At 54.6% G+C, this 19,159-nt stretch overlaps 3 protein-coding genes across 4 annotated transcripts in view; 1 reads left to right on the top strand and 2 right to left on the bottom strand.

Annotated features, from left to right (window-relative positions):
• Positions 1-2,764: 2,764 nt before the first annotated feature.
• Positions 2,765-5,901, top strand: LOC119104896 (monocarboxylate transporter 3). Of its 2 annotated transcripts, none has more exons than XM_037228636.1 (2): positions 2,765-3,106; positions 4,028-5,901. In XM_037228636.1, the coding sequence occupies exon 2, from the start codon at positions 4,176-4,178 to the stop codon at positions 5,796-5,798; it is 1,623 nt and encodes a 540-aa protein (XP_037084531.1). In that variant the 5' UTR covers positions 2,765-3,106; positions 4,028-4,175; the 3' UTR covers positions 5,799-5,901. The 2 variants fall into 2 exon arrangements, with proteins under 2 accessions (XP_037084531.1, XP_037084532.1); XM_037228637.1 differs by lacking the exon at positions 2,765-3,106 and adding an exon at positions 3,119-3,154.
• A 1,701-nt stretch (positions 5,902-7,602) lies between these two features.
• LOC119104366 (alpha-2-macroglobulin-like) lies at positions 7,603-11,437 on the bottom strand. Its single transcript, XM_037228061.1, has 5 exons — positions 11,312-11,437; positions 10,810-10,974; positions 10,457-10,540; positions 9,739-9,937; positions 7,603-7,607 (listed from the first exon to the last, which is right to left on the bottom strand). Exons 1-5 carry the CDS (start codon positions 11,435-11,437, stop codon positions 7,603-7,605), a joined length of 579 nt encoding a protein of 192 aa, XP_037083956.1.
• Positions 11,438-16,889: 5,452 nt separating this feature from the next.
• Positions 16,890-19,159, bottom strand: part of LOC119104893 (cadherin-23) — a gene marked incomplete in the record, with an annotated part of 112,011 nt that continues 109,741 nt past the window's right edge. The window contains 2 exon segments of the mRNA XM_037228628.1: positions 16,890-17,025; positions 17,979-18,275. Coding sequence (XP_037084523.1) covers positions 18,010-18,275 — 266 coding nt within the window.

Raw genomic sequence — 19,159 nt, forward strand, 5'->3', positions numbered from 1 at the left:
AACAGAGAACTGTGCTGTCCCGAGCAGTCTTTTCCAAATAAAGGTATGCCAAGACGTTGCAAGATATTTTGTAACTTCCTTGATGTTATCAAGAGTCACAACCCGAACAAGATGTCAATGCAACAAGCCTTGAACCATGTAGTCTGCAAGACTTTATCGCGGACTACGATGAATGTGCGTTGACCAGCGTAACGCAAAGAAACGTCAGACCCAAGCAATAGTCACTTCCCTGACTTCTGTTGGCCAATCGCAGGCGTAATCACAAGCTCGCAACGGCCGAAAATGTCAGAAACGAAGCTAACAAAGACGCCTTGGTTCGTAGTCTGCAATGCCAACTCATCCAACAGCGCTTGCAAGAGAATAAAACTATTGATGTCCAGACCGGTGTGGACTAGGCACTGTCTGAAGGCAGCACAGAAAAAACTGCGCATCATACACGGCCCCAGTATGCTTGTTAACGCTGCTGTCCACATTTACTTATAGCTAAGTGAGTGACAAGACAGTAGTATTAGCCTTATTCCTCGGAAAACCCAGGATAATAGAAATATAGCTAGGTTGATATTTCGGCAACATACCTTTGTCGAACCAATAGGAGAAGCGAATTATGTTCTTTTTCTCCGAGGAATAAGGCTAATAGTAGTCTTAGCTATGCGTACAATTTTGCTCGTTAATGCACTGAACAACTTACTAAATGGCTGATGCTCCATCCATAAATAGCAGAGCTTTTTCTTCCGCGGCGACACAAGGCACCGTCATCGTCAAGTCTGCGCGGCAAGGGATTGCATTTGTCTCAAGCGATCAAAGAACAGAAATTTTCAGCACTCTGATTATGAACTGCAATATTAGCTTCGCTTAATGTGACGGCCCTGGCTGCTACATGAGCAGCTGCTCCTGGCAGATTGTGGACAGCGTCTATGATCATCGTTGCGAACGGTGATGCAGCGGGTGCTCTGTTAAACATTGTTAGTTCTGTGAGTTTTATCGTTAATGACCCAGTCAGAAAGCTAGGCCTTTGCGTGCAACCATCCTCGAGTCGAGTACTAATGGCGAACGAGACCCTGTCCATGATTGTCAATGGACACCGCTGTGCGCAACGTCTTGTTCATGGAGAACCCACCAGAAGATAAAGCCCTCTGTGATGCAAAACCTGTGTAGTGATACAGTCGTGGGGCAGGATTTCGTGGAGCAGTGCGCAAGCGTGAATGTGCACTTTGGGGGTGGGTAGTGGGGGGTGACATACCATTATCGAAAGTCTGCGCTCTTGAAATTTTCTCAGCACGACCTCCTCCGTTGGCAAGGCTGTTCCCAGCTTGCAAGTCAGCCGAGGCAAAATCTGGACAGTGTAATTCTCAAGACCGCCAATTTTTCCAGTCTGAGGTGAGTAGCTTGCTTGCTGGGGGTAACATGGAACGACCCAGTGCCTCACCTTAGCGCGTTCAGGTTATGGTAGATTCGAAGGAGCCCCACAAAAAGCGTCTTGTGGTGGACTGCGTTGTCGGAAATCTTGGCGATCTGGTTCCAAAGGCTGATGAGAAGACGCTGTTGCATAGAACAAGCTCGCAATACATGCAGGTCCGTGTGTGCCCACTCTCGGATCACTGTTAGATGCATCGTGCACACGTGTCCCTGGAAGACATTGTCTGCAACGCTGTCTTCCGGACATTCAGGATACGCATAGGATGCACACGTGTGGTGCACACGTGGAGATAACCATGTGGCACGTAAGCCGCGGTCATGCATCTCGCAACGGTCTATGCGTGGGCCCTGCAGTTTACAGCCTTTGCAGGCGCGCTGGAACGGTGCCGGATTGGACAACAATCTCGGTCCCGCAATATTCCACATTTGAAGATATAAAAGCAACCAGCATATATCATAAAACAACCTCATTTTTGACTATCGGTAGAGTTGTGAGTGAGAAAGGCTGCTGTAGACAACACAATGTCTCTGTTCAGCAAATGTGTTCACTAATAAGTCGTTGTTTGATTACGATTACACACATATTTGAAACACTCTCGTTAACTCTCATGCCAGCTCAAGAAGCTGCTGTCGGAAATTGTAACATCAATGCCGCAATCAATTCCCCTGGAACAGATTTCTGCGCCAATACCTGATAATGCCTCTATGGATGCATGGTCTATCCATGAGCAGCAGTGAATGAAATGGAACAGACCTTGCTGAAGGCTTTGCCTGGGATGTCACACTAATGTTACAAGCCTGCAGCGCCACTGGTGCCCATGTGCGTTTAAAGAACCGGCCAAATGCCAAGCAATGCTAGCAATGCCAATAAAGACGCTTCGTGCTAGCAATTCAATAGCATGTGTAATAGCTGTCAGCTGTTTACTCCCTGGTCACCACCATGAAAGTAGTACATTTCAATTGACTTGGCTTTTCCGTGTGTGTCCTGTTATGTTTGCAACTCACTAAGTTCTCAAAATGTGTGTGAATTGAATGCTGCAAAAGCTTGGAGCACTCTGTTTAGACAGAAAGACTGTGACAATGCACACCTATATGTATATTGTGTGCACTAAGTAAAGGGATCTCGTATGATTTATTGCACACGCATATGAGCTGATAAGTGCATTTAAAAAATTGACTGACACTCAAACTCAATGCAAATCAAATGGAAAATATCAGTTTTATAGTGGTGAGCAGCCAGTCCAATGTCTCTCACCCGAGTTGCTACTTCACATAAACTTTTTGAGCTATTTAGACGGATTTCGAGACAAGTAATGCCACCGATCACATCGCGCACGTCTGTTCTATGTACATTGGGTCGAATCTGAATCCCAACACCGAATTTAGGGAACGAGGGAGAGGCCAATCCGTCGTGTTCGTCATCCTTGTCCCCTGTTGGCAGCTCTCCTGTGACGTCACAGTACGGTCTCAGCGAGTGAGGCCGCTGGTTGGTGGCGCAGTAAGCAGTCAGCGGCCCGGCAGGTAGAGGCTCCCCGCCCAGCTCTCAGTAAGCAGTCAGCGGCCCGGCAGGTAGAGGCTCCCCGCCCAGCTCTCAGTAAGCAGTCAGCGGCCCGGCAGGTAGAGGCTCCCTGCTCAGCTTCATGTAAGCAGTCAGCGGCCCGGCAGGTAGAGGCTCCCTGCTCAGCTTCATGTAAGCAGTCAGCGGCCCGGCAGGTAGAGGCTCCCCGCCCAGCTCTCAGTAAGCAGTCAGCGGCCCGGCAGGTAGAGGCTCCCTGCCCAGCTCTCAGTAAGCAGCCAGCGGTCTAGCAGACAGGCTCCCTGCCCAGCTCTCAGTAAGCAGCCAGCGGTCTAGCAGACAGGCTCCCTGCTCAGCTCTCAGTAAGCAGCCAGCGGTCTAGCAGACAGGCTCCCTGCTCAGCTCCCAGTAAGCAGCCAGCGGCCTAGCAGACAGGCTCCCTGCTCGGCTCTCAGTAAGCAGTCAGCGGTCTAGAAGACAGACGCTCCCTTCTCAGCTCCCAGTAAGCAGTCAGCGCCCTAGCAGGTAAAGGCTCCCTGCTCAGCTTCATGTGAGCAGTCAGCGGCAAATACCACAAAATCGACGAAAACGTCTGATGTAAGTCTGATTGTCAAGCGTGGCGAATGAAAATCGTCCACCGTAAACACGCCATCTCATTTCAGTTAATGGCCCGTTGCCGTCAAAAGGAATGTTCCGTATCGTTTGCATCTGACCAGATGATCTGGTTTCCATCCCATATTTTCCGGCATGGTGAGATGCATCCAGATGCTTCGCTCATCCTTGCGGCCTTCAAGATCCTCATAGCATATTCTCGTCTTTCTGAAGGCATCTGCAAGTTTTTGGCGTTTCTGGTGTTCGCAGTGTCATGAACCGTCATTTGCTACAGTGGCTGCAAAGACATAACGTATCAAAATGTTACTGAGTGGGCTGTGCCCGGCTGACTAGTCTGAGCTTCAGTTGGCTGACGCCGAAACTCGTGCGAACAGCGGGCCATGTTCACCAGTCATGGTTTCATGTTTCATGCGGCTGCCGCTTTCATTTGACATCTCACCCCGAGTTTTCAGCAGGTAAACCTGAACGGCTGTTTATTTACAGCCAGATTCGTCATCTACGTTGAAGACAAGAATGTACCTGTCGTAAACTTCAGCCCCGAAAACGTACTTGTGGACTGAAGTGGCGTGTGTTCACCTGACGTCCCGAAACCAACGGAGGGCTACCACGGGTAAGGGCCTGCAGCTAGAGTATGATGACAAAGACCTCAAGTCAGGATTCAACGCCAGGGCTCATCAGCAGGGTGCGGGAAATGCGAACCCCATGTGAGACATTTCAGGCGAGCACACCGGACGCTGGCGGAAAGCAACAGCATCTGCTAGAGCCGGTGCTAGAGCCACTTCAAACACATTCCGGGCCTGCTGACACAGACCCGGCACCTCCCGAGTCGTTGGCCTCAGAGTCAGAGATACACGACTCGGCGTACAGCTGGGTGGTGATGGGCGCAGTAGCGCTGCAGATGGTGCTAACCGGGGGTATCATGAAGTCCTTTGGCCTGATCATGCTGGCGCTGATGCGGGACCGTGGCCTCTCGGCAGCCCAAGCAGTCACCATACCGGGCATCTTCCTCGGCATTCAGCGCCTGGGGGCTCCGCTGGCCGCGTTGATGTGTCGCCGACTGTCCGAGAGGCATGTGGCCCTGCTCGGCAGCCTCTGCTGCACGCTAGGTCTGGGTCTGAGTGCCCTGGCCGACGTCGCTCGCGTGCTTTACCTCACCAACGGGGTTCTGTTCGGAGCTGGCCTTTGCCTCTGTATGACGTCCAGCTTGATAATACTGCAGCAGTACTTCGACAAGCGACGTGGTCTAGCCACCGGCATCATGGCAGCCTCGTTCCCCGTCGGAGGCGTAGTCTTCCCGCCTTTGATAAATCTCCTGCTGAACGAGTTCGGCATGGGTGGCACCTATCTGCTGCTCTGTGGACTGTTAATGCACATGTTCGTCTCGTCGATGCTGTACCGGCCGCCGCATACGCAGAGGATGATCATGCGATTGGACAGAAAGCGACTGCTGCGAAAGAAGTGTAAAACACCCGATACCTTATGCACGAACAAAAGCCACAGCGAGAGACAGCACCTACCCGTGAGCCAGGACATCCAGGCGGCCGTCACTGATTCGGAGCTGAGCTGTGCTGCCAACGGCAGCCCGGCGGTGGCCGTCATACTGCCACCTGCGGTCAACGGCCGCTGGGCGCAGCTGTTGCGCATGCTGGACCTGAAGCTGCTTGCCGACCCGCTCTTCTTGTCGTGCACGTTCTGGGCTTTCATGGTCTGCACTGGTTTTCCACACATGAACATGCTCCTGCCGAGCTTCGGCTCGCAAGAAATCAAAATGAGCCGCGACCGCATGGCCAATATGGTGGCCTTCATGGCGCCCATCGAGTTTGTGAGCTCGCTGGCGTTCGGCGCCGTGTTTGACCGCCGGCTCTTCCACAAGCGCTACGGCTGCATCATCACCAGCATGGTTGGAGGCACCGCTGCACTGGCGATGGTGTTCGTGCGATCGAGCGCTGGTCTGTACGTCTTTGCCGCTCTCGGGTACATGACCAGCGGCATTATACTCGTAGCGGTGCCGTTGTTGTTGGTTGAGTATTACGGTGAGGAACGAATCTCGTCAACGTCAACACTGTGTGCCGCGTTGGCGAGTCTGGCGAGCATGACGTCGATGCCCTTGGGCGGCCTGCTGCGCGAGGCGACCGGCTCACACCGTCCGGTATTTGCTGTGATCTCGGCGTGCGTGCTGAGCGGCGGTCTCTCTGTGCTGCTGCACCCCATCATCATACGTACTTGGCCTCAGCGAGCGCCGAAAGCAGCTTGACAATCTCATCATCATACGTGCTTGGCCGCAACGAGCGCCGATGGTTGCCTGACGAAAGTTTTTTGGGCGTGATTTTGGTGTGAGCCTTAATCAAACCACAACATCAGAGCAAGAATATGTATATACATATATATATATATATATATATATATATATATATATGTTTGTGTATGCGTGTGTGTGTGTGTGTGCTCTTTAATATAAACATATTATGTGCTCTTTTAAGTTGCCGGTTGAGGAATGCATGAAAGGTTGTCATTGCAAGGACGGTGTTCCCCATGAGCACCGTTGAGCCGACTGGGGTCGCTCCTACACCTGTGGTCAGCTCTGCGTCGTTTCAATACTGATACCTGGCTGCGCGCTGACCACGTATATATTCTTGACATGACAATTTCGAAATGCATTGGGCGTCACCCCCACCTAGCGTTTTCACTTTCCATGAGCTTTGTACCAAGCGTGCAACAGCACAAAGGATCTCGTGGCCAAGGTACACATTCATTGTTTACTGGCAGCCCTAGTGTAGCAGATTGACACTAAAACCGACGATTTACCCTCGTCCCGTGAGTCAAAAGGTCTGAGCAAAAGTCGATACATAATACATCAACATTCCCTAACAGATAGCTGCATTATCCCTAGACGGGCGTGTTGACGTTCCCACCCAAATTTTCCCAGGGATGTTGCTACCGCAGTCCTTGGGAGAGGTTCGCCTCTTCTGGTCGGATCTGCTCCGCTCCCCCTCCCCCTCCCCCACCGCCTCTTGCCCGGCGAAGATTATCAGTGACGCTCAAGCACTTATGATATTCCTTTACCTTTGTCGTGACTGGTACGCCTGTGAAGTGAAGTGAACTGAAGAGCTCTGACATGGTTGGCAATATTTCTTCCTGATGGACTGCATGCTCTTCGAACAGCTGTACGCGGCGGGCGCAGGCGGTTTTAGAGGAGGGGGGGGGGGGGGGGGGGTCCGGTCGCAATGCTCAGTCTATAGATTCACCGGCAGAACTACAATGAAAATGATAGGCACAAGCGACATGGAAATTGATGCACAATACTTATCTACTGTGCACTGTTACGTCAAGTGTCGTGATCCTTATGTCCCAGCCATTAAAGCGGAGACAGAAGTTGTAGGATCGGCGCCAGTGTTTTTTTTTTTCGGTAGCGCTCCAACGATAATTTCATTTGAGCACTATGTGCTGACCGTGGTCATGACGCGAGTGGACCGGTCGCTTGTGGACATCTGGAACTCCGACATCGCAGCTGCTGTTGCGACATCTCACGGGTGGTCGGCTGAGTTGTGGTCATCAACGGAGGACGGCTCGGTCTCCTAACAAAACACTGACGGGACAGGCACTGGCCAAAGCACCCGTCCAGGAGAGATGAAATTTCAGACGCGGCTGCAACATGCCAGGTTACAGGACCAAGTTGCAGATCATGGGACGGGTGCAGACCACGGGGCTAAGATGCAGGCTGCTGGGTTAGGTTGCTGGTCAATGTGTTGATTGCAGGTCAATGAGGTAGGTTGTCATAGGATCAGGTTACAGGTTACTCGGTCATGTTGCAGGTCACTCTGTCAGATTACGTGCCACTTGATTATTTTGCAGGACATGAGAACAGGTTGCAGGATTTAGAGGCGGGATGCAAGTCACGGGAGCAGGTCGAAGGTCACGGATGCAAACTGCAGGTCACGGGGCAAGGCTGCAGATCACAGGACAGGTTGCAGGTCACGAGGCAGGCTGCAGGTCACGGGGCAGGCTGCAGGCAGCCAGACATGTTCCAGGTCATGGAGGCAGGTCGCTTGTTAAAGGGGTCAGGCTGCAGGACACAGCGGCAGGCCACAGGTCATGGGACCAGTTCCCGGACACGGGGACGGGTTGCAGGTCATGGGAGAGGTTGAAGGTCGTGAGGGTGGCTGCCGATGGACATCTGGAGTCCAGGACACCACTATTACAGTATGGGGTATGGGGTACAGCAATTGGTAGAGAACAGCTTGAACTCCGGGCACCGCCGTAAGAGGCCCGATCGCAGCGCAAGGTCATCAACAGAAGGAATTTCAGCTACAGACACCGCAGAGACAGGGGAGGCCACGCGGTCAAATCAACGCTGGCCAAGCGTGCTTTGTCATCAGACAGCTCGAGTTCCCGACGTCAGTGATATGAGGTCACGGGGCAGGGCTAGCAAATGAGGACACATGAACCTTCGGTCATTGTTGCAGGCCACGCATAGTCAGCGGTGGACCACAGCGGAATTCCGGAAAACATGTGCTGGTGCGGGTCAGGGTTAGCAGACCATTGTTAGCAGACAGCTCGAGCTGCGGGCGTCAGTGACAGCAGTTTACGAAAAAAGCTGGTGGCGGGGGACTACAGGATAGATGGATCTTTGGTCATCGCTGCTATGAGACGGGCCACGCGGTTAGGTGACTGGTGCACGGTAGCTAAAGCCCAGGACACCACTCCGACAGGACAGGCCAAGTCGTTCGGCCACTTGTGGACACCTGAAGCTTCCAACATCTTAGTAAAAGGGGGGGGGGACACGCAGCCAGTTTAGGGAGATCAGGCACCAAGTGCCGCTGTCGCAGGTTGAGTCACGTGGTCAGGTCAACAGTGGAAGACAGGTGGAGGTCGGGACACTAATGTTAAAGGACCAGACACTTCATCATGTCACTGGTGGAAGACAGATGAAACACCAGACGCCGCAGTTACAAGTTAAGTGATCAGAGGAGTAAGTTGAATAGAGCGGTTAAGGGCACACCAAGCAGCTGCGCATTCAAAACCATGCCCGCCGGCATGTGGCCCGCACAGGCCTCCCGACCATCGCGGAACGCAGCTGGGAGATCGCATGCCCCTTCTCCAGGCAGTGGCAGACCCAGGCCCGCCGTGCGGTGGCGTTATTCACCCCGATGTAAGCGTCAGACCACTCTTAGTAGACAGTTCGAGCTCCAGATGCCAGTGATGACAGGCCACAGGACAGAGCCAGTAGTGGAGCGCTGGAGGATAAGTAGAACTGCGGTCTTTGTTGCAACAGGACGGACATTGTGGTCAAGCGACTGGTGAAGGGCGGCTAGAGCCCCGGATTCCACGACAAGACAGGTCATGTCGTCCGGTCACTTGTGGACATACAGTCCACAAGTCAGACCAAGTAAGCCAACCCACTCAGTTCACGTACAGGCCAACCCACTCGTGAATCTGGTGTCGATAGTCTTCCTAGCTTCTGAGATCTCAGGGCGGTCAAATTGACCCCCACCCGCGCAAAGGATATTCAACCGGCCACCCGGACGCGTGTCAACGTTAAATTGGGCACCTCTGTTCGCCACGTTTCTTGGTGAAGCCGCATGTTCGGTTGTGCTATCAAATCAATTGCAACAGGTATGTAAGCTGTGACCCTTACGTCATTTACGTCATACGTCATAAACACTATCATTTGACCACACCGCCATACGCCCACATCCTCGAAGCTAGGCTGCTCACCACTTACCGCCACTGTTTCGGAGGCTGCTCACCACTTACCGCCACTGTTTCGGAGACTTACCGCCGCTGTTCGGAACTTTCCTACTTACCGCCACTGTTTCGGAGACTGCTCAGCCAACTTGCACCGCCCGCTGTTTTCTCGGGAACTGCTCCCCCACTTACCGCCTTACGCCGCTGTTTTGCAACGGCTCCCCACTTACCGCTCATGCTCCCACTTACCGCAAGCTGTTTGCGACTGCTCCCCACTTACGCGCTGTTTGCGACTGCCCCACTTACCGCCGCGTTTCTGCTCCCCACTTACCGCCTGTTTTGCAGACTGCTCCCCACTTACCGCCGCTGTTTTCAGACTTCCGCCTGTTTCAGGCCTGCCCCCCTACCGCCGCTTTTTGCAGTTTCACTTAGTGTTTGGGCTCCCCACTTACGCCGCTGTTTCGCAGACTGCTCCCCACTTACCGCCGGTTCGCAGGCTCCCCACTTACCGCCGGTTTTTCGGAGACGTCTCAGTGTGCTGCTGATGGCGATATGGCCCGAGGGCATCTCCACCTCCAGCACGACACGATCTGATCCGCCAGAGTCCCCGATGTAGGCGAAGCACACCTCCAGGTTATACGAACTGCCTGGAGAACGGCTGGGACGAACCTCAGAAGTCATCGCCAACGAGAAGGCCGGCTTCGGCACCTGGGCACGGCGAGGTCAGCGTTAGCCTCGGCTGACCGAAATTAGGTGAGACAGTCGTGGCCACCTGCTCGTGAATGGAAGGCTAGAAACACAGCTATTTTAAGAAATGCATGACATAATCTACAGCATGGAATCTGTGGGCGCGCGGGAACCGGTATCGGGTAACAGCTATGGCACCTGAGTAAGGCGACCAGACGGTTTTTGATACGGATCAGCGTCGACAGCCGTCCAACTACAGCTCGAGAAAGGTCCGTAAAAAACGTCTGATAACATGTTGTCTGGGACGTAAGTAACTAAGACAGTATAATGTCGGCAAAACAATGTACCAGTCAATGTGCTCTGTCGATGGGAACCAATACCAAAAAGGCATTTAAGCCATTAGGCAAATAGCCATTTCTTAAGCTTAGTGTTGCTGTCAACTGTCCTTTGCTGTTCATCCAACGCCAAAACAGGATCGCCCTTTCAGGCGGACCATGAACGGCGTCGTCAGGAGTCCGTGGTGCGTGCCAGGCCACATACTCGAGCGCGGCTGGAGTAGCGGAAGCTGGTGCGGTAGATGACGCAGCCGGCCGGGCTGATGGTAAAGATGACCTCAGCTGGCAGCTGCGGACAAGATGACAGTGTCACCAGTCGACCCAAGACTGGGGGTTATGTGTCGACTCATAACACATCACCTGCATGAACTAAAACCTCGCCTCGTGCATCAGCAGAGTTTCAACCTGGAGGACCACATCGAGGGATGCGGATATTACGTGGTGTCAGGTCCATCTTTCATACGCAACGCTTATACCACATCTGAAGTTATATAACATACCAACACTTTCCAAACCGGCTCAAATCGCCGAGTTCCTCACGGTTTCTCAGCCACTCACCTCAAAATCGGCCACTTTTTCTTGTTGCAGCAGAAGTCGGTTGGACGAGTCCGCCACGAGTGTGGAAGGAGTTCCACCAGCACTGACTGTCACGCGAGTGGACAATTCCGAGGAGAAAGTACGTTTGGCAAACTCCGTTAGTGCCCGTAGCGCCACGATCGTATCCTATGCGCCAGAATGCACACGCCGTCAAATCATTGAAATATTACGACCTTCTCTGGTTGACTTCAGACGTTTAAAACTCCCTGCGCAGTGTTTTTAATGCATTTGACTGTAGCAGTCCGCTATGCTTTCTGCCGCGGAAGAGTCAAGGCATTCTCTTATTCAAACTCAAGAGAGAAAAATGTTCAGTGTCGGTCGGCAAATGTGTGGTTCAGCTCTGTGACACTTATCACGTTCATGCTCGGCCGGCCAGGTCGAATCAGTCTCTGCAATCTCATGATCGTATACCTGTATCAACGAACCGCTCCCAAGCTTTTCACAACACGATGTCACTGTCTACCTGTGTGGAGATGAAGCCGCCCAGACTGTTGCGCTGCCTGTTGATCCTTTTGACGGCTCGCGCCGCCTGCTCCATGTTCTCCTGACCCGAGAGCTGGACCAGGGAGAGCACCATGTACGCCGTCATCTCAATGTCAACCGCCCGGCTGCCGCCGTCTGTGGATCAAGAAGAGCACCATACACACCATTATGCCGATGTGCATTACCAAATGGAGTCATGGCCAGTTGTGGTCATTTCCCGGCACCCCTGAAGACACTTTCACTTACAAAATGAGCTGGCTGCGATGCAGACCATGTCTTGAATGGTGTTTCAGTCACGTTTCCGAATGGCAAAACCGAAAAATGAAGCTGTGGTCACTCACCATCACAAAAATGAGGCGGTTTTCAAAGATGAAGTCGTAGAGGTTAATTTGACGTCACTTATCATAGACATCACTAGACGTCACAATAGATGACGTCACCACCGCGTCCAAAAGTCACCGCCCTCTCAAAGAAAAGAAAGAAATAACATTGCCCTCCCACCTGGCATCACAGGCACCGTTCGCACGACAGAATGACATCATGCCGATGATCAGATCAGATCAGATCAGATCGGAAGATTCCCTAGAAATTACCTTCGCTGGAACCATAGCTTGACTTTGACCTGCTATAGGTCAACGACCTTTTAAGGTAAATCTCAATTTGTGATGTCGAACGACCCGCTATTTAAATGTCTACTGCTATGCAAAATTTGGCGCGGCTACGCCACTCCGTTCGGAAGTCATTCTGAAAAAGCCGCCAGGGGGGGGGGCAGTTTCACAGCCCCCACCCACGCGCGTGTTAAAAATGCAAGTTGTCGTGCGCGGAGTATGTGCCCGTGCGAGTTCATAGCACGCTGGGAGGGCTATCGACTGACACTCTAACAAGGTTAGAATGACGGCACGTATGCTATTCATAGAAACCTCTGGCAATACAGTTGTTGAATGCTGGTCGCCTGCCAGGAACGTAATGGAGAACATACTTTAGTGTTCTACACGCGCTTACAATCGCACAAAGATGGTTGAATCGCGCGCCTGTGGTGGCACACGTTACCACCAGATGACACTGCAAGCCAGGCCATCAGCTGGCTCCGTAATATCTTCTTTAGCGGCCGCAGACCACATTCTTAAAGCGCAGACTAAAATGCTTCAAGTGCAACGCCAGTAGTGGTTATAATCGCGCAAATTCGAGCCATGACAGGTGCACCAAGGGATCGGACATTATATTTGATAGTCCATTGCCAGTTTGCCTGGTCACCCACCACCGGGCTGAACGCAGGTCCACGGTGCTGCGGACCTGCGCCCCACTTGGGGATTACGCAAGAAGCCGACAACTCTGGACTTAACCGTACGTTCTGTTCCGTTGTGCTGCCGCCCCCCCCCCCCCCCCCCCCCCCCCCCCCCCCCCCCCAGAGTCGGCTGCCGGTACCAAGGATGAGACCCGAAACAGCTCAGCCCTGCCGCATGTGGTGTGCTTGGCAAGAGCCCTGAGGCGACCAGCCATACGCGGCAAAATCGTTGGCCTCGTGACAGACAGCCATCTAAACAGAGAAATCGATCAACGAAAGACAACCAATTTTGCATGTACTGAAGCGCACGCCTGCCAGGTGATCTTCTGTCAAACAGCAGACCGACAAACAGTGCGTGTATTAAAACGCACGCCTGCCAGCTGACCTTCCATCAAACAGCAGACTGACAAACAGTGCGTGTATTAAAGCACACGCCTGCCAGCTGATCTTCTGTCAAACAGCAGACCTACAAACAGTACGTGTATTAAAACGCACGCCCGCTAGCTGATTTTCTATTAAACAGCGGACCGACACACAGTGCTCGTATGAAAACACACGTATGCTAGCTGACCTTCTATCAAACAGCAGACCAATAAACAGTGCGTGTATTAAAACACACGCCTGCTAGCTGATCTTATATTAAACAGCAGACCGACAAGTAGTGCGTGTATTAAAACACACGACTGCCAGCTGACCTTCTATCAAACAGCAGACCGACAGACACTGCGTGTACTAAAACACACGCCTGCCAGCTGACCTATCAAACAGCAGACCGACAAACAGAATGTAGGTCTGGTACGCACATTGAACCCGCGCACGGCAATGCAAAAATGTACGTAAGCCCGAGTCAACTATCAAAACGCCATACAATTGCTACTCCCGCACGAAGCTAACTGGACGGAAATCGCGGTTGCCGTTCCCGCATCCAAGCACACACTCGTTAACCACAACATTTCTCAGTCATCGTCGCCACCTCCATTTCACATCCACCTAAATGCATCTGATGCCGAGACCGCTCTGACCGACTGACGACACCCTTCCGCGGCACTGGCACGGACGGCGATCCCGCGAGGTAGCCGCCGACACGTCTAGTTTCGGCATCGCCGGCCAGCTCCGGGCCGAGCCACGCTACACACGAGTCAGCTGCGACTCGAGTCGGTCGAGGGTGACTCTGGCTGCCAGCCCGCTGCTCTGCTGCTTCCAGCCGCCCAGCGGAGCCGGCTGGCAGCGGGGTGGCTCGCGTGTCCGCGCGTCGTACCCCACGTACACTGGTTCACATATGAGGTTACGCAAGGGGCCGCTACGCAAGTCACGCGAGCGCCCATCGCAAACAGTCACTAGCAGGACTGATCGCACGTCATGCCACGGGAGGGCACGGTCTGCGCGGCGGTCCTGTATTTCGGACACGCACCCCGAGTGCTGTCTCGAGCTCCACGGAATGCCAGACGGCCTACGCCGGCACGGTGCTGTACAGCCCGCCATCTACCGAGCCCGGCGGGAAGCCATAGCTGCCGTCACCGACTACAGAGGGCTGCCGCGACCCTGGCGGCAGAGACGGCGCCACCACCGGCGTGGGAATGGTCACCTCCTGGATGTTGTAGCGTCGCATTCGCCGCCGCCGATCGCGCGTATACCTGTCCGAAAAAATCAAGGGCACGGATGAGGCCCTGAGGCCGCTGCAGCTGCCGCCGTCGGCACAACCACACTGGCAGAACGACGTGGACGCACACGACAGTCGCAGGCCGTGTGTTTCATGCGCTACGACATGGCTACACCTCACCGCATTCGGGCAGCCGTCAGCCAGGCATAACAGCCCGGAGAATGACCCCCAGAGGTCAGCTGCGCGGGACACTTACCTGACACCGGACATTGCGCCGCACAGTATGGGCAGTCCCAGTCCAGCCGCGCCACAGTATGTATGGCCCCTGTGAAGCCCCGCTACAGTATGTATGGCCCCAGTCCAACCCCAGCACAGTTTTCACGGCCCCTGTGAAGCTCCGCTACAGTATGTGCAGCCCCAGTCCAACCCCAGCACAGTTTTCACGGCCCCCGTGAAGCTCCGCTACAGTATGTGCGGCCCCAGTCCGGCCATTCGTCGCGGCTTTTCACGTCTCCGGCGCTACAAGCACCGCAGGCCCCGACCCAGCCGTACCCGGTACTCAGCGACGGCCGGAGTCCAGCCTCTACGCTCGAGATTAAGCCCGCTCACCCCCTCACGTGCAGGGCGTCCCTGCGCACCAGCCGGGAGGCGGCCGGCGGCTTCCCAGCCCCCACATCGCACAGCCCACGCACGGACCTGCTCCAGTGCCAGGAGAGCACGGCCAGCGCCAGCAGCGTGCCGGCCAGCACCAGCAGGCCGACGGCCGTCACCAGCGCCTCGGACACGCTGAACTGGTAGCCGGAGCCGCCCGTCGGCCGCACGCAAGGCTGGCGGACAGAGGTGCCGGTCAGGCGGCGACGGCGGCGACGGCGGCGGCGCGGGGGCAGCAGATGGAGGCGACAGACGGGGACGCCGACGGGAGACCGACAGGGAGATCGACGGGGAGGGCCGACGGGGAGGGCCGACGGGGAGGGCCGACGGGATGGGCCGACGGGGAGACCGACGGGAAGGCCGACGGGGAGACCGACGGGAAGGGCCGACGGGGACGTCGACAGGAGACCGACAGGGAGACCGGCAGGGATGTCGACGGGGAGACCAAAGGGGCCGGCGTCACAACACAGGTCGTGGAGATTTCAGCTGAAATCTTCCACATGTCCTGCGCATTATCACACAGACTGAGCCTAGCTACAGAGGCACACACGAAGCTTTCATACGACCTCGAGCAATGTGACGTTTACTCCACGCGTTGTTTCTGACACTCGTCGATCGCGCGGGGGCGAAAGAACAGTCACGTAGAACTCAGTGATCGGTTTCGAGTCGGCTGCGATGCGAGAAGGCCCGGTCTGAGGCATCCAACTACCTCTATCCCTTCCACACTGTATTGTTCAAACAGCCCTGCCAGCCGCGCGTTAACGGATGAGTCCAGAAGTGCAGCCGCCTCTTCTCCCGTATAGATGTCGCCGTCAGTTACCACTTGGAAACACGACCTGCGGAGTTCGGCCAGTATGAGTGCCTTGGTAGCCGGGAGCTGGAGCCCCTGCATTAGCCTGGCCAGTGACGACACGTGCCATTGGGAGGCATCCTAAAACTGAGCAATATCACACAAAACACAAAGTACGAGTGTGTTGAGTGATCCTGTGATGGAAGTAGATGTAGTAGTGGTGGTAGTAATAGTAGTGGTAATAGTAGAAGTAGAAGTAGTAGTAGTAGTAGAAGCAGTAGCATTAAAAGCAGTAGTAGTAGTCGTAGTGCTAGTAATGAAGTAGTAATAGTAGTAGTAGTAGCAGTAGAAGTATTGGTAGTAGAAGTAGTAGTAGAAGTAGTAGTAGAATAAGAAGTTGTAGCAAACCATCACGCCAACACTCAAAACACTTGCTTAAAACAAGCACACAGATTCAAGAGCTTCCCGGCAATGACAGAATCTAAACGCGACCTCCTCTGCACGTTGGTGCCCACATTAGCGCGTCTAACTCTACGGACAGCTGCCGTTGTCGACCGCATTCAGTAAAAGGTCAGGCAACCTTTGACAATAGACCTGTCGCGAACACCGAAGTGCAAGTTTGGGGCGGACTTAAGCTCCTCCAACTGAAACCGGTTTGAAGCCCAGCTAAGCTCATTACCCTTCTTGTTGTCCTGTTGAAATCTACTCACGACACACTTGTTTCCGTCGCTTGTTTGACTTTGACCCCAAGTCAAATAATATCTCATCGGTTTTGTAAAGGAACGACCAACGCAATGACAGCACCGATTCCCAACAATACAAAGTGACAGCGCCAGTTTGATCTTATGACATTAAGAACCTGATATACTGCTGTCTCGCACACATAGCACCTCTCATCTCCACATACGTGTCTGCGTTATCACCGCCACCACATAACAGCGGGGTCCAGTGCAAATATGAACAGTAATAACATAAGCGAACGAATGTTTCCGGGAAGTCAAGGGGACGCCGGGCCTAAAAAAACAAAAACAAAAAACAAAAAACGCAAGCGCAGTGTACGACACGCCTCGTGATCCAGCCACTCGAGGTTCAGATACTCGTGGCTCCGCAGACTACCTCGAGAGGCAACCACTCTGCGCCTGGCGCCGGCCCAGAGTGTCTGCGTCCGGCGCCAGCTCACCCGGTGCTGGTGAAGTCCAGCCGTCCGTCCTGACGGCTGTAGTAGCTGGTGTCGTACAGATTGACCGTCACCGGCGCCGGCACCGCCTCCTCCACGTCCGCACGGAACCGCTCCAGCCGCTCCTTCACCTCGCCCGGAGGCCGCCGGAACACGAACTTCATCAGCTCGCTGTCCTTCAGCACGAACACCTGGCGGCGGCAGACAGCGCTGAGGGGACGCTGAGACGCCGCTGGGGGGGGGGGACGCTGAAGCGCCGTTGGGGGGCGTTGAGACGCCGCTGGAGGACGCTGAGACGCCGCTGGGGGGGGGGGGGGGGACGCTGAAGCGCCGCTGAGACGCCGCTGAGGGGACTTTAAGACGCTGGCCGGCCGGTGCCGGGCCCGCCGCCGACACCGCCGGCTTCCCTGCCCCATCCCGCCCGGTTCGGGATATGACGAGGTCCGGAACAAGCGGCCTCGCCGCTCACAATGAACGGAGGAGGGCTGACACACTGTTGGCGTCGCACCGACACGGCGGCAGCAGTGTCGCGCCCACACATAACGCAGTGACGACACGTCCTACAGGTGGCGATACAAGACCGTCCCCGCGACCCGCGGCTCCGACAGAGACGGCGCACCGGCCCGCGCCCGGCTGGCCTCGGGACGTACTGCCCAACGCCCACCGCAGTGGGCTCGCACGTCCAGGACATGTGAAAAAGTCAATTTTTTTGGGACGGTAATTGACAGCGTTTAAGGATAGTTTCAAGCTCTTGGGTTATGGACTTTTTGCAATTTCAGTCTACCAGCCAGCAATAGCTTAACTTTGAGCTAATTTTGCTTTGGCGAAGATGCGTCGGTCTCCATGACAGCTTCTTCTGAAGAGATTTGGACACTCCGACCGGCACAGTCACATGCGCCGGTTGCCGGGTGGGCAGCACGCGGCCACAGCCGTGGGGCCCATCCCTGCTGTGCCCCGACGCCGCAACCGAGCCACTGCACTGGCGGCGCTCAGCAGCCGGCTAGGCCACCGTCCTGCTCCAACGCAGACAACAGGGCTCCACATCAACGACCTGTCATCGAAGGCGGCAGATCGCTGACGTAGCCCGTCGCTGCGTGCCGGCATCGGCGTCGGACCGACGCGGCGCCGCGCGCGCCCAACTCACCCGCACGCGCGCCTCCGACCGCTTCGTCTCGTCATCGGCCTGACACGGCCGCCGCGTGGATCTCGAAGAAGCCGCCGCTGTACTTGGCCATCACCTCGTTGGTCCACACTTTGCCACTGATGTCATCGACGACGAATGAGCGCAGGCCGCTGAGCATCTCGTCGCGCTCGGCCAATCGCAGGTGCCGGCTGAACGTGATGTCATCGATGACGTAGCGGACGGGCGCCGGGTCCAGGTCCGGGTCGGCGGCTTGAAGAGTCATCACCATGGTGCGCACCGGCGTGCCGACCTTGACACCTAGACAAGGTCAGGACGCCGGGTGTCAGTGACGGTACACCGTGCTCCAATCCTGACTGAGAGTCGCATGTGTATAACCACGGGAGGCGGGGGGGGGGGGGGGGGCGGCTGAAGGTCATACCCCTCCGATTCTCAAAAATGGGATTCGTACAACTACAATGTTCCCTGTTGTGTAGACTGCATATACTTCGCTTATTCTCTTTCAAAATTTAGTTAAAAATTAGCTCGTTCCGATAGCTTAGTTTAGTAGAGGGCCTGCCTTCCGCTCCACCCACCCGTGGCAGGGTGGGTTCGGGTCGCTTTAGGCGCACGCCCTTGAGCAGCATGCCGTGCGACTGGTGGCAGCGGTGGCGCTGAAAGTCAGTTGTCGTCAGAGGGCAGGATGGACCGAGCCGAGCATTGTGGCACGTTTAGTTTTCGCCCCCAAATTCTGCCGTTGACATGGAATTGCGCGATCGGGATGGTAGGGGTCAGAGCTCACACAACAAGCACTGCTTAGCGTGAGCTCTGATCCCAGACCTTCCACTGATTCAAAAGTTTCCGTTGGATTAAGTCTTTTTCATAAAATGTCATTTTCAGGTCCCGCGATTCAGCGTGACACCTCCAATCCTCCTCCGTCCCAACAATCTCCGAGATAAGATCACACCGACGGAGAGTCATATCCCGAAAGTGAGTCATCCCACGGAGAGTCAACTGCTGTCTTGCCTAAGAAAGCATCTCGGAGATACATGGTTTCGTCTAACACTCCGTTGTTGCATCAAATTTGACAATTCCCTTGGTATTCTCTTCGCTGAATCTGTTGCCTATTTTGACCTGCCGTAGGTCAGCGACCTTACAAGGTACATCTAAGTTTTGATACCAAACGATCCACCAATCAGGTGTCT

This window comes from Pollicipes pollicipes, unplaced genomic scaffold, assembly GCF_011947565.3.
Source record: "Pollicipes pollicipes isolate AB1234 unplaced genomic scaffold, Ppol_2.1 Scaffold_6052;HRSCAF=7182_pilon_pilon_pilon, whole genome shotgun sequence".
NCBI lineage: Eukaryota > Metazoa > Arthropoda > Thecostraca > Pollicipedomorpha > Pollicipedidae > Pollicipes > Pollicipes pollicipes.

Coding starts and splice junctions, on each gene's coding strand:
- LOC119104896 (XM_037228636.1), top strand. CDS start 4,176: ATGATGACAAAGACCTCAAGTCAGGATTCAACGCCAGGGCTCATCAGC.
- LOC119104366 (XM_037228061.1), bottom strand. CDS start 11,437: ATGACGGCGTACATGGTGCTCTCCCTGGTCCAGCTCTCGGGTCAGGAG. Junction 10,541..10,809: donor AAAAAGTGGCCGATTTTGAG/GTGAGTGGCTGA, acceptor TCTTGTCCGCAG/CTGCCAGCTGAGGTCATCTT. Junction 9,938..10,456: donor GCTACTCCAGCCGCGCTCGA/GTATGTGGCCTG, acceptor CGCCGTGCCCAG/GTGCCGAAGCCGGCCTTCTC.